Source organism: Chaetodon auriga, chromosome 15 (assembly GCF_051107435.1).
Source record: "Chaetodon auriga isolate fChaAug3 chromosome 15, fChaAug3.hap1, whole genome shotgun sequence".
In the NCBI taxonomy this organism is placed as follows: Eukaryota; Metazoa; Chordata; class Actinopteri; order Chaetodontiformes; family Chaetodontidae; genus Chaetodon; species Chaetodon auriga.
Window position 1 is genome coordinate 18,569,623 of NC_135088.1, and position 13,937 is coordinate 18,583,559.

The 13,937-nt window shown below is 44.0% G+C and overlaps 1 protein-coding gene across 5 annotated transcripts in view; it reads left to right on the forward strand.

The window, feature by feature from the left end:
- The window catches only part of specc1 (sperm antigen with calponin homology and coiled-coil domains 1), a 68,920-nt gene extending 54,994 nt beyond the window's left edge, over nt 1–13,926 (forward strand). For all 5 annotated transcript variants that reach the window (XM_076749960.1, XM_076749962.1, XM_076749961.1 and 2 more), the window contains 3 exons: nt 7,472–7,588; nt 9,406–9,465; nt 12,659–13,926. In XM_076749960.1, the coding sequence (XP_076606075.1) occupies nt 7,472–7,588; nt 9,406–9,465; nt 12,659–12,748 (267 nt within the window). In that variant the 3' untranslated portion in view covers nt 12,749–13,926. The remainder of the gene's footprint in view (nt 1–7,471; nt 7,589–9,405; nt 9,466–12,658) is intronic.
- Nucleotides 13,927–13,937: the final 11 nt, after the last annotated feature.

Here is a 13,937-nt window from a genome sequence, read left to right on the forward strand (position 1 = left end):
CCTCCTGGAGTAACTGCTCTTGATCTGAGCTGTGATCCTTTCGTGTTTGTGCGTTTTCTCCATGTGCACCGTGTGCCTGACCTGTAGTTGGATTCATTCACAGACTATTTGGCAGTTAACCTTTAAAAATGTCTATTTTTAGAACAGGTGTGACTGCCTGTACTGCGTTGCCTTAAGGGCTGTTGATCATGCTGCGTATCTATTTGCACATGATGAATATGAAGTGAATATCTGTTTCCAGCAAACGTTTTTTGACTAACCTGCTCAGAATAAATGTTTCGCGTATCTGAAGGGAGTAAAGATGACAGTGTGTTATATCTGTCCATCATACTAAGTTTCCAAAGAGCCATTTCCTGAGTGTTTTGAACTGCTGGCTTTAACTTCAGTTTCTAAGCAGAGATATGTAACAGTGGCTGTTATTTGCCTCTGGAGCTTTTGGTGAATTCCACTGTCTCCCACAGGGATTTCTTACTGTTGGACGCATGGATATGTACTGTTCATTTTTATGTGTGTGACATATTGTGTTTGTGCATCACTTCCAGTGAGCGGACCCCAGTTGAGTGCCTTAAACCCCACCATATGTGACCGCAGACCCCTGCTCGTCTCATGGAGAGCTGAGGGAAAGGTTACTGTCAGAGGACCTGTTGAGCCTCATGTGTCTGGTGAAAGGTCAGGTTGTTACAGTGTTATGAGGCCTCCGTCCATGTGGAAGCCACTAATTACAGGCCTCATGTCCAGAGAGAAGGACCGGTCTGTCACACAGTCTGAAGCTCCAGTACGGCGAAGGCACAGAGATTACCTCCCGAAATACAACCACATCCAGGTGGCCTGCTTTGTCTTTGTTCCTGTCTGTCCTGCTCATGTTCTGCTTTGATAAAGGTTAGTGAGGTTTGGTTTGATCGATGCAGTACATCCTCATGCACTTTGCGGTCCCTGTCGTCTCTGCTGTGGACTAAGGTCAAATAGGTAATAATTCAACACTAATTGCCTCTTTGGTATAGAGTCACCCAGTTGTAATTTATGCTTGCCATCTTCAAGCTACATAATTAATGGTCAGTTTGAAGTGGCAGCTTTGACCATCGCCATTCACTTTCCATCCTCTCTCTGTTTCCAAGCGGTGGAGTCAGGAAACAAGCTCTTATATCATGCTCATCTGCCAGCGTGGAGCCAGAAAAGCTGCTGTGTGAGACGGGGACAAAGCCGATGGGAGGGTCCGGCCCGTGCCAGTTGTTATTACTGTCCTATTGTTGGTGGACCTTTTGGCCAAACAGCAGTCTAATTAAAGTGAAACCAAAAACGAGGGCTATTGTAAGCATGCTGGGAGATTATTTGATGTTTAGGTGCTAATAGCTGCCGAGGGCACAGTAGATCTCTGCGATTATAGCTGGACACAAAGCCCTAATGCCACACTTTGCCTGTTTACTGTGATCAATAAGAACATCTGAGACATGAGTGTTTGTAATCATCACAAGGAGATGATAAAATTAGACCACAGTGTAGGGTGTGATGTGCTTAAAAAAAACTCAAATGAAGCTTCATCTCACCTTAATCATTTCGTGTCAGGTAACATGTGGATCTGCAAATGCATGCTTTCCTGCTCTTTCAATGCATACAGGTGACAAGGAAAAAAACCATGGTGACATATGTAACCATGGCTTACGTGCCTTACATCATGCATCCAGCCGAGCCGCAGCTGTGCGTGCGTGTCTCTGTGTGGACGTGTGTGTGTGCATTTGTTGGTGTGAGCATCGTCCTTACGGATCTTGCCTCTGGACGGAGTGTGACAGCTAACACGCCGAGAGAGAGAAAAGGGAAAACTTTGCAATTGGCATGCATGTAAACACACACACACATGCACACACACACACAAGAGTAGGATGATCGTGTTGTCACCATGGAGAGGAGCCCTTCAACCCCTGAGGGAGAATGTGGTGTGTTAAGGGGTGTGTTTACCCAGCAGCTGCCTCCATACCCCAGTAGCACAGGGCTCCTTAAAGCAGTTAAATTCCTGACCTGTGTTAAATTCTGAGCAGAGGATGAGATGTGAGCCCCGACAGGCTCGGTCACACTTCAAATGTCAGATTCTGGGAAGTGCAGATCGATCAGTGAAGACCTTAAGCTGGCTCTGATTGACTCTGCCCTGTGGGAGAGACTGAAGGGGCCTCCCACAGGAAATTGGTATTCACAAGGGATCCTGTGCACGTCAGTGCTGGACTGGACACAGACTTGAAACACAGGACTGCTCTTAAACAGCTTCTGTCACACTGGTTTTCAAGGCAGTTTGTGAGAGCCGACTCGAATGAGCACGTTGCTGTACGGCCACGCTCGGCCTGAAACTGGATGGTTTGTGTTTTCTATGTGTGACTAAGTTTTTCCTGCTCTCCTTCTGAAAGTCTTTCCAATGTTTGTGTGGACATTGTGCTGCGACAGCAACCAGATGACAAGGAATTGTGATCACCAAGCAAGCCAGACCCTTTTCATATTTCATTTTGAAGTTTTCAAGCAAAACCTCAGATTTCTGTGTGAAAATGTTTGATCTGTGCTGTGAATCCTTCCACCTGAGTTTCAATTCAATTTGCAGATGTGTCAACTTGTATTCAGAAGCAAAATGTCCGCTGGTACCAGTTTTAAGAAAGTGTCCGCTTTTGGCCTTCTTGAATGTCTGGTCTGTTAGGAAACACTCTAGACTCTTACTGTATGTTTATCAGGGCCTTTGATGTCTTAATTTAGGACTGCTCTGGACACTTTTTAACTTTTTTTTTTTCTTTTTTTTTCCTCAATTAACCATAGAAGCCAAACAAAAATAAATGCGCTGTTTGTTCAAGATGGGAACAATGAGCAAAGGCTCTGAACATTAGGCTCAGCTGGGCCTGACAGAGCACGGCTCATCCGGCCTCGTCTGGGAAACTCGCACACACACACGCACACACACACGCACACATGCACAGCCATTGAAGAGACAGGAATGGAACCCCATGCGAGTGTGGAATGAAGGTCAGACATCGAGGAGGGGACGAGGGTAGGAGTTCAAAGAGTGACCATTACTGTAAGTTCTAATAATGGAGGATTAACAGTAACACTGCTGTGAGGGAGGTCGTCAGTGTGAAATAACAGACTGCAGGTCGGTGTAGAGGGCTCACTGTACTGTAGTTGAAAATGAAAATGTTCCGTATTATTTTTTATTCCTGATATCATCATTGATCATAATCACTGAATAATATCTGGGTCAAATATTGAACTATGGTTTCCTCTGAGGCAGGAGGAAACTGTTAGCCGAGCTCCTCAGAGTTAAGAAAATAAAACACAATAGAAGGACATACTGACCTCTGAGTGTAACTGAGGATGATGGGGGTATGGCAGTTATTGGACAAATAGAGATTTTGACCTCCTGATGGTGCTAGATGAAAAGTCAGGGGATCACCAAACATTAGTACAGAGTTAAGAAAATAAAGCACAACAGAAGGACATTACTGAGTCCAAACAGTGGTTCAGCTTTGTGTAGTTTTGGTTGGCTCGTGGATGTGCTGTGTGATTACACAGAGCTGCTCATAGATGTGAAGGGATAGTACCAAGCAGAGGACATTTGATTAGGTCTTCCACTCTATGATAATCTCAATATCTTCATATGATGCCTCTTATGTTCTTATCAGGTAGGTTGGCTGGTCTATCATAAATCATCAGTGTAGTAGACCTGTGTGCTCTTGTGTCCTCACCGCTCTTCATCCTGTCCTGTGTGAAGAGTAGGTCCATTGTATGTAGAGACAGGCTGAATCTGTGGATTGCAGCTCTCCCGAGCTCCACCAGCTCTGTGACCGTCCCTGTTGTCCCGTCTCTGTCTCCATGGTCCCGCCTGCCTGGGCTCTTAGTCTGTCATTGCTCATGACTATGATTCATTGCAAGGTACATTAGGGCATTCTCCCCCTCTCCCCCCTCTGTCTGTCTCTTTGTCCCCCCATTTCAACTTTCTTTTCTCATTTTTGTTGTTGTCTCTGCTGTTCTTCTTTGCTCTCTTTCATTTTTTAGTCTTCCTGTTGCTCATTCAGTGGAGGTGAGGTAGAGAGATTCTGCAGCAGGAAATATACTGAGACAAGCTCATCAGTCTCTCAGCCTTGATGTCTCTGCTGTTACCCTTTAGATGGATGGCTTTTTAACAAATTGTGTGTGCTCTGCCCGTGTGTGTTTGCCACCATTATCTTCCTTCGCTCCCCGTCTGCTCGCTGCATGCTGCATTGTGCTTTACATTCTTGATCTGTGAGTAAGAGCTCAACACTTCAATAATGGCACGTGGATGTGTGGATATGACAGCAGTCCAGCAGCATTTCCATGTGGCAGCGCACTCTTACCTTCTGCAGCTGCACACAGTGTTAATCTGTCAGTGTGATGTTTAGTGCCTGGCCCATGTCCAGCTCATCTGAGAATTCAATTTCTGAATGGTTTGCAGCAGAGAGGATATGCTGTCCAGGCAGGTTGTGACACTTCCTCGGCCTTTAATGTCCGCTGCAGCTGAAGCACTTTCTGCACTAGCTGCTAATATTTTGCTACCTGCTTTTTGTGTATTTTTTATGAAATTGAAAGGCTGAGAACCAGTGAAGTAGAATGAGGTGATTCTTCGCAAGAGTACGTGCGACATGTCTGTATCTGCATTTTGTTACCTCACCTGTATTCACCCATAATTTAACTGTTGATGTTACCACAGATCTTATGTGCTTTGCACTTCAGACCAAAGCAAATACACGCAGATCAACTTGACGTCCTCTCTCTTTTCTATCTGTTCACTCCTCTCTCTGTACAAGCCCCTGCTTCTCTCTCATACTCTCTTTCTCTGAGCCCTAAAAAGCGACGGCTCTGCCTTTTGTGCCGAGCGAGACGCTTCCTGTCGCTTGATGCTGTGTTTGCTTTTCTGAGCCGGCTCCCAGAGAGCTGTTGTTGTCCGCTGCTGTTTTAGCATTCATGCCTCTCCCTCTCTTTCTACCCTGAACGAACCCCCGCACCCCCAACCCCTTTCCTCTCCCATTCCCACCCTGAACTCAAACACACATGCATGCCCTGGATTAGGACTTGTGTTCTCCTCAGACCACCCAACACCCCGACACACACTCTCACACACATACACAAACTGCCCTCTGCACCCTCTCTTATCAGCTTACTTGTTATTGTGTATCTTGGTCTCAGAGTCTCTGCGGCTGGAGGGGGTCTGACCCACCCTCCATCACTCTCTCTATGTGTGTGTGTGTGTCAGGCTACACATATATCACACATACACACACACAGACACACACACACACACAGTGCTGCTGCTGAGCCAGCTAAGAGGGAGAAGGGGTGAGGTATGAGAGGAATGTGGGCTGACATGACTGCACAGGTCTGCCCTCCAGACATAGTAGACATGCAGTGACTGATGGAGAGGACACCCGTCCATCCAAAGACTTTCTCTCAGCCTCAGTTAGACCATCGAAGCCTGTGGATGGAACTTAGATTACCTCAGTGCTATCTGCACAACAGAAATCACTCTGCTCTCAATTAAGAGTGCATGCTGAATAGTATCAAAGTGGTTAGTAAAGTATATCATGAAAGTGAGTTTTTCCTTGTCAATATATTTGATTCTTTGGGTGATTGTTTCCCTTATGATGATCACAAGTGAATGTGAGTGATTAGGTTATTCTTGATCACACACAGCCTGGAAGCCTGAGCCCAGGACTATGCGTCCTGTTAGGCTTCATTCAGATGCAGCAGCTGCTCCTTCAGATCCCACTATGACCACAAATGCTGGTTGGACAACAATCATTGGCTACTCTTTTCTAACTCACATTTTGTTTGGTATTTTAACAAATCAGATTTCAATTACATACATGCTCACGCCTCTTTCAGATTTAGAGTGATTGACATAATTAAATATCTGCTGTACGTTCATGTTAACAACACATTATGTCATGTTGTGACATTTAATAGCATTTAATAAGACATCAGCTTGTTTAGCATGTGTAATATTTAGCTTGTTAGCGTGCTAACATTTGATAATTAGCACTAAAGATGAGGATGATGGGAGTATGGCAATTATTCGGATAAATAGAGATTTTGACCTCCTGATGGTGCTCGATGAAAAGTCAGGAGATCAGCAGAGTTACTACAGTTCAACCAGTGGAGAATTTGAATGCACCAAAATTTCATGGTAGTCCATCCAACAGCTGTAGAAATATTTAATTTTCACACCCGTGATGACCATAGCGACTGCCACGTCAGTGTGGGAACAGTAAACAAACATGCCACCTTTTGCTTTTGCGGCAGGATGTGTATCAGTCCCACAGTCGCCCTCCCTCCTTCACCTTTCACCCTGAAACCACAGCTAGTTTCAGACTGAAGTAACTGGAATCCATAATGCCAAAGCAGATAAGTGAAGGCAATCAGAAATAACAAATTTGTCAACAGTTCCCAGGAGCTCAGGGGATATTCATTACTGCATTGACTTGTCCTCAGGACCTGGAGTTCTGCTGTTTTTCTGCCCTATCAGGTAGTTAATTACATTCACATGGTGTCGCACATATGGCTCGGTCACTGGTTAAAATGAAAATGACCAGGGCTCTGGTCCTCAGGGCTTGGATTAAAGGCTGCTGGCTCAGAGCAAGAGTAAACAAACACACGGCTGCATAGCCAATCTTCAGCATCTCACTTGACCTAATGCTGTGTGTACAGACAAACTGATGTACCCAGAGGTATTTATTGCAGGGCTTTATCTCAGATACTTAAAAAAAAAAAAACACTGTATCTGGCCTCGTGCGTATTTCTCATGCTGTCAGGAGGTGGTGGCGGCAGGGGAGACATCCACTTGTAGCAGATACTTTAATATCTGTGCTCCAGTATTATTATTATTACTATTGTTGTTGTTATTATTATTATTATTTTGAAGCAGACACATAGCCATGACCCCAGAGAGTGTCCCTGGCTGTGATTCCCAAAGTTCACGAGAGAAATACAAGAGGAAGACACCGGAAATAACTTATCTATCCAACAGGGACCCCGTGACGCCAAACAATGGCCAGGAGGAAGTCTTTCCTCCGTACGCTCTACTCTTAACAGACCCTGAATATGCTGTATAGGGTGTACGAGGTGACAATGCTCGGTGAATCGCGCACACGCACACAAAAACACAACAGGCTGGACGTGCTGCTATGCATGTTCTTCACCCAGAGGAGAGATCAGAGAGAGCTTCAGAGGCTTAAATGGGATCTAAGAAGAGGATCCACCAAAGGAAACACGATCAGGCATTAATTGACGCCGAACAGCATGTAATGGCATTACATGTTAATTTTCGTGTTGTTTCCTGGGGCTCTAGGACTTAGTGGTGTTTTTCATGGCCTGTTCATGTTGTCGCACAAAGTATCCCACACAAATTATGGGCACTTTAAGCTCATTATCGTTGTGTGATATTGACATAGGCTTGTTTGTGACTTGTATCCTTTTCTTTTCTCTGCAGAATATCGATGTGACCAACTTCAGCAGCAGTTGGAGTGACGGCCTGGCTTTCTGTGCCCTGCTGCACACATATCTGCCTGCCCACATCCCGTACCAGGAACTCATCAGTCAAGATAAGGTAGAATGCTACAGGAAGACTACACACACACACACACACACACACACACACACACACACACACACACACACACTTTGTCTCTTTAGTCGCAGTGTTCACAGGTAGGTATGAGCCTCACCAGCAGATAATAATTGCAGCATAAGGACCTCAGTCTAACACACGTGTACAACATGTTTCATGTACACAGGCCCTCTCCACACATCATTACATTTGTGCTCTCTTCACACACATTATCCTCAACCCCCCTAGCCAAATGCCAGCTCACTTACATATTTGGATTCAGTCATCAGTTGGCTGGGACCCACTCATACTTGTGTGTAGTGCAAACAAAACGACATGTTCAGTTTCCTGCTGTCCTCCCTCCGACTTGTAGATTTGTTTCTCCAGAAAACACTTCACACAAAGCCACAATATGTTGTTTGTGGAAATGTGGGGCTGTAAACTGTGAAATTGGTCTGCTTACACAGTGTAGGTCTGAAAAGATGCATGTTTGCCAAGTGGAAAATAAAATGTCTGTAATGCTTTGAAGCCATTTTTTCCAGGCGTCATTTTTTCCACCATTACGCCACACATGCCAGGCTTCCTTTATGAAGCCGTATACATTTTATAGGTCTGCCATATTGTCCACACAGCATTAAAAGGCAGCCTGAAAATGAATTATGAATGCAGCATTTGTGTAGCCACTAGCACAGGGCAGCAGTGGCTGCATTGCTCGTTGTTGACAGCTCTGTAATGTGGACGTGCAGGTGGTATACTGTAACATTAGCTTCGCAAACGATATGGCTCCTCTCTGGGGACTGCAGATCTTTCAGCCTGCAGCAACATTAAAGCAATAGAGAAACACCTCCAACCTGGCCTGGCACATCCTATGCGACAAATTAGTCACGTAGGAGTGTGTGCACGGTCCTGTTGGTATGAATGTGTAACATTGAGCTGATGACAGAGACACTGTGCAGCCCATCTCTCTGAATAATTCAATAGACGCGTGTTGTCTTTAATAACTCTTGCTGAGTGACTTCCCCTGAGGCCCAAACACCCAACCTCTTCCTGGTATAATCTGTCCTTCCAGTAATCCCATTACTGCCTCCTTCACTAGATATTTTAAGAAAACAAGGTTATAGGTGGACTTATATTTTAGGTCAAAAGGGGAGAAGTGTGTTCTTTCAAGTAGCAGTCTGCAGCTGCAGAACTATGTGTTAAGAATCCATGATTTACGCATTCATTATCCCAGCTGTGCTGATGTCTAGAGGCAGGTAATATGACAGTTCAAGTGCTTGTGAGAGTCGCGATTAATGACTCAAGGACCTGAACTCTTGAAAGGTAACAAAAATGGAGCTTGAGGTGAAGAGAGACGTAAAGAAGCTCAAGGAATGATGCTGATGAATTCAGGCTTCGATCAACAGCGCTCACTCACGAGGACAGTTTGGATTTCACTCTCAAGTTTTATACATACAAAACTCAACAGTTTCATTCAAGTGTTAAGTGCTAAATCTTTGGGGATTTAGTTTAATGGGGCTGGAAATTAGCCCCAAAGACAGGTCTGTTTTATACAGAGAGATTTTGTCCAGTATAGCTTTGTACTCATCAAACAAACATAAGGGATAATGTAATACACTGAAATGCTCACACAAACAGGCTGAGGCTTACATAGGTCTCAGACTGTCCCTCTGGTGTTTGTTGGGGGTTTATAAAGGTATTTGGGGGCTTACTGTTGCTGTTTGAACCTCCGTCTGTGGTGTCTATGGTGTTGGATGTCAGGATGTCAGGGTGCAGGGAGCTTTTAGTGTCTCAACACCCAACGGTTTGTTTTTCTTCAGGTCCGGAATCTGACACTGGCTTTCCAGGCTGCCGAGAGCATTGGCATCAAACCCTCCCTGGTAAGTTGATTTGCCACAGACCACACAAACACACTCACACACACACACACACACACACTCACACACACACACACACACACACACACACACACACACACACACACACACACAATTTGATAACACAGAGGGACCCTTTGATTAGACGAATTGGAAATCGTACACTTTGATTGGCCATTTTTCCTCCTGATGGTCTTGTGCTTAACCCTGTCAAATCAGTTACTGAGGCCTTTATTGCTGGGTTATTTAAAGTTGGTGTTCCAGCATTGTGCGCTGGAAATCTTGGCATCAGGAGAAAAACTAATCTAATGCATAATTCAGATATGATTTGGCTTTGATTCGCTTAGTTGGTTTGTGCAAACATTAGCAGCTCTCCCCAGAAATGGGTGAGTAACAAGCAGCTGTTTCACTGAAATATTTGGTTTGTGAGAACCCCCCCGCCATGTTTTGCCATGTTGTAAACACTTAAAGAGCCCTAATCACCTACATATTTGCGCAAGCAAATCTTCAGTGAACTGTCTATCTCTTAAATCAGTACTTAGACATTTTGGCACATACACTTACTCACATTCTCACAGAGAGTTCCGTATTAAATAGATGCCGATCTGTCTGTTAAATATGACGCTGGACACTGTTAGCTTCACTTTGCATAAAGACTGGGAGCGGGGGTAGCAGCTAGCATGACGCTATCCAAATCAAACTGAAGTTATTGTTTATTAAAAGCTTAAGTACCTCTCGCAGACTCGGCTAATCTTCTTCATCAGGACTGTGTGGGTGTTGTTTGATTACATTTGACTGGCAGTAGCACGACAACATTAGGAAACAACTTCATAACTCTCATCACATTTTGACTTAAATGTTTAAACTAAATCCCAACTAGTGCAGGGAGTATGTGACATCACCTTTTTCCAGTCCCGCCCACTTCAAACCGCGGCCACAAGCACAGACAGAAACACAAAATCAGACCTCTGCGGCGTGAGAAGCAAATTCAGACCTGGGTAGAAAATGATGTGTTCTTGTAAGATCCTGTCACTCATAGTAAGACGCTTTAAAGTCATGTTTTGAATCATGTGCAAATGTTCAAGTAATCATTTCAGATACAAGATCATTGCATTTCGGCTGCGAACTGCCACTCATTTATCTTGTCGAACTCAGTCACTTTGCTGCCTACAGGTCATGCAGGTCATGGAGCAGGAGCTGTTCACACACGCCCTCAGTCTTATGCCTTTTTTTTTTTTTTTTTTAACCAGGTCTTTTTTCATGTAAACACATATCACTGCCAGGAAGAGTGTGGACACTAAACAGTTTAATACTGACCAGGTCAAATGAATTCCTCGTCCACACATCTTAAACAACTTCCAGGGCAAACAAAATAAAACCAGCTGTATCCTGAGGAATAATCTGCAGCCAGTGGGAATGTCGTTGTACTCCTCAGACCTACTTTTATTGGTGCTGCACATGCTGGTGGCTCTTTCATTTTGAATGTCTGAGAAGTGATAGCAGAGTGTCTGAGACATGCAAGGGTTAAACTTACATGACCTCACCGCCCCCCCACCCCTCGTTCTGCATATCTTCGTGCACCTCTGATGACTGCTTCATGTCTTCAGGAACATGATAAAACAGATCAATGCAGCTGCGTCTTTGTTTGTTTGAAAAGTCCAACAAAACTAACTGCTCAGAGATGAGTCACATAATACACAAATCAGGCCACCAGCTCATCTGAAAGAGCCCGCTGACATCAGCAAGGAAGTGAATTAGGCTTAAACGTTTCACTGAGGCCAGAGTTCATGTTGTTATGTTATCTTATTAATTCTCCATTACATGCTTGTGGCTACCAGATTGGATTGCAAACTCGTTCCCATGTCAGTGATTTGAAAACTATAAACAAATAAATTACTTAACTACCACTGGCTCTCTCTAGTCTCTGCAGACAGATTTCCATTCTTTGTTTTCAACTCCATCTGTCTCTGCTGCATAAACAAAACCCTCAGACACATCCCAGAGAATAGCTGGGCCTCCTCCTGTTAGGAGCTGGAGCCATGACGGGAGTGACTGTACTGAAGCTTCTGTGTAAATCTGAGCTAACGGATGCTGCTGTGACGCCGGTGATGTAGAGTCATGTGAAAGTCTTCACTGCCTGACTCATCACTGTGAACCAGGATTTGTCTCTGAGCAGCCAATTGAAGGCTGGTCGTGAGAAAAGTCTCATAATACTCTAGATTACAGCTTTTCTCAGAAGCTGAAGCACATTTTAAGTTAGAGTAACGAAGAACAATCACCACGTCATTTATACTGAGCAGCACAAGAACTTGGTCCAAGAACTGTATCAGTGTGACAGATGACACTAAAATGATGTTTCTTTATGTGGTTTCTTACTTAGACTTTACACGCTGTTATACAGTGATAAAGTCTTTATCAAATATCCTTTACAGTCGACTGAACCAGTTCCTGTCATGCAAACAGCAGCTTCAACAGTCTGTTCACGTGTTTCTCACCGTGTTTCTCACCGTCACTGTTCACAGTAATGTAAAACCCAAAAGAAGGAAATGAAAGCACATAAAAACCGTGTAAATAAGGAACTGAAATAACAAACTGTAAATCTCCTCCTCGGTCATCCAAACATTCAGGGGTCTGTTGTCCCTCTCTGATGTCTCATTGGCGTTAAAGTCAGGTTACTGTGTTTTGGGAAAAGATGGAGTAGCGCATGTAGTGACCAGCATGTGCTCATTTGCAGGAACATTTGAGGATCAAGTGACGGATTTATTGGAGAAATTCATCTGTTATCAGTTCTTTTTATGACACCAACAAATGACTGAAACCTATGAAATGTTTGCCGTGTGTCCGGCAGGTTGGCTTTCATACTTTGCATGTGAGGGTTTTCACAATGAGCATGTCAGTGGACACAACTGAGAGTAATACAGATTTGAAGAACAGTGTTATCAGTCTTAATCACGGGGCGGTGGATTACTGGATCGTTTGAAGATATTTGGACGTTTACATTTGACATCTGGATAAAAGCAACAAGAAGAATATTATCATCTATAATTATAGAACTGCAGCCACATTACATTGTTCTCGTTGAGTTGTCTGATTTCCTGATGGGGGTGCTGTTTATAAAGCCCAAAATGATTATAAACTCTGAGAGTGTAACTCCTGCAGCTAGCTTTTAAAGCATTGTTCTTTCTGTTCCAAACAGGACATTGAGGAGCTGATGAAGACGGACCGGCCAGACTGGCAGAGCGTCATGCTGTACGTCTCTCAGATCTACAAGTACTTTGAGACCTGACCAGCGAGGAAAGAGGAGCTGGAGACTGATGGGTCGGAGGCACTGCAGCACTTTCCTGTCACCATCTGTTAGCACTACATTCCCTTCCCGGACAGACCGAGCGCTGCCACCTCAGCCCTTCTCCGGCTCACCGTGACATGGCCGAGGAATTTAAAACAGTCATGGAGCTGCAGCCGGTGCTGAAGACTGCAGTCAGGAAACAGTTTGAACATGTGCCAAATCTCCTGTCGAAACCCAGCTTATAGCAGACTATCTATGCATGGTTAAAACGGAGCCTTCTGTCTGAGTGTGCGGTGTGACGTCTCCTTTAACTGAGCAACATGCAGCCAGTGTTGACCAAACTTTTGGTCAAACTTTGAGTTGAACTGAAGCCTTTGTATTTTCCACCTTTAACTGTGTGTGTGTCCTTAAAGATACTGTAGAAATAAGACAAACCCTAGCTGCCATCTGTGACACCACACTAAGATAATTTAACACTATGAGAGTTGCTGAATAGTTTTGTAGAAATATTTTTCTGGAAACAGATCGATCTCTATGTTTGCAGCGTTCAGGACTGGCTGAATCAAACCATTGTACTTTGCTCTCCTGTGTTGTTTCTTCACACTTCCCATCAGGACTCTCTCATTAACAATGGTACTGCAGCTGCTTTGCAAAATATACAGACGTATTTTGCATGCCGTGTCAAATTATGAAGGAGAGGATAACTTTTACATGTGTGACTTGAGGCACAACACTTTCTCTGTGGTATGATTTAGACAAGCCTCCATTTGCAGATGCTTTATGTTTTGGAAGATTAAAAAGTGTTATTTATTTCTTTACAAGCAGCCTGAAAAGTGAGAATGTGGACAGAAACATATGCAGTTTTCTATTTACGGATGTCAGATTCGGAGGCCTGTTGGATTGGTATTACTCAATAAAGGATTGTAAAGTTTTATATTCAATCATTCACTTTTTTTAAATGATTCTTCACATTATGCTTTGACACAAAGACGCTCAGTTGGAATACTCCTTTTTTTCCCTCTATTACGTGAATCCCCCAGCTCTTCAGTGTGCTGCTGTACTTTAGGTTTTCCACTGCGTCCATTAAAGCTCTGTGCCAGGGTTGTAAAACATTTGGGTATGTGGGAAACTGAGAGAAAAGGCATTTCAGTGGCCCACGAAGTAACACTGAAAAATCTAAATACAATAA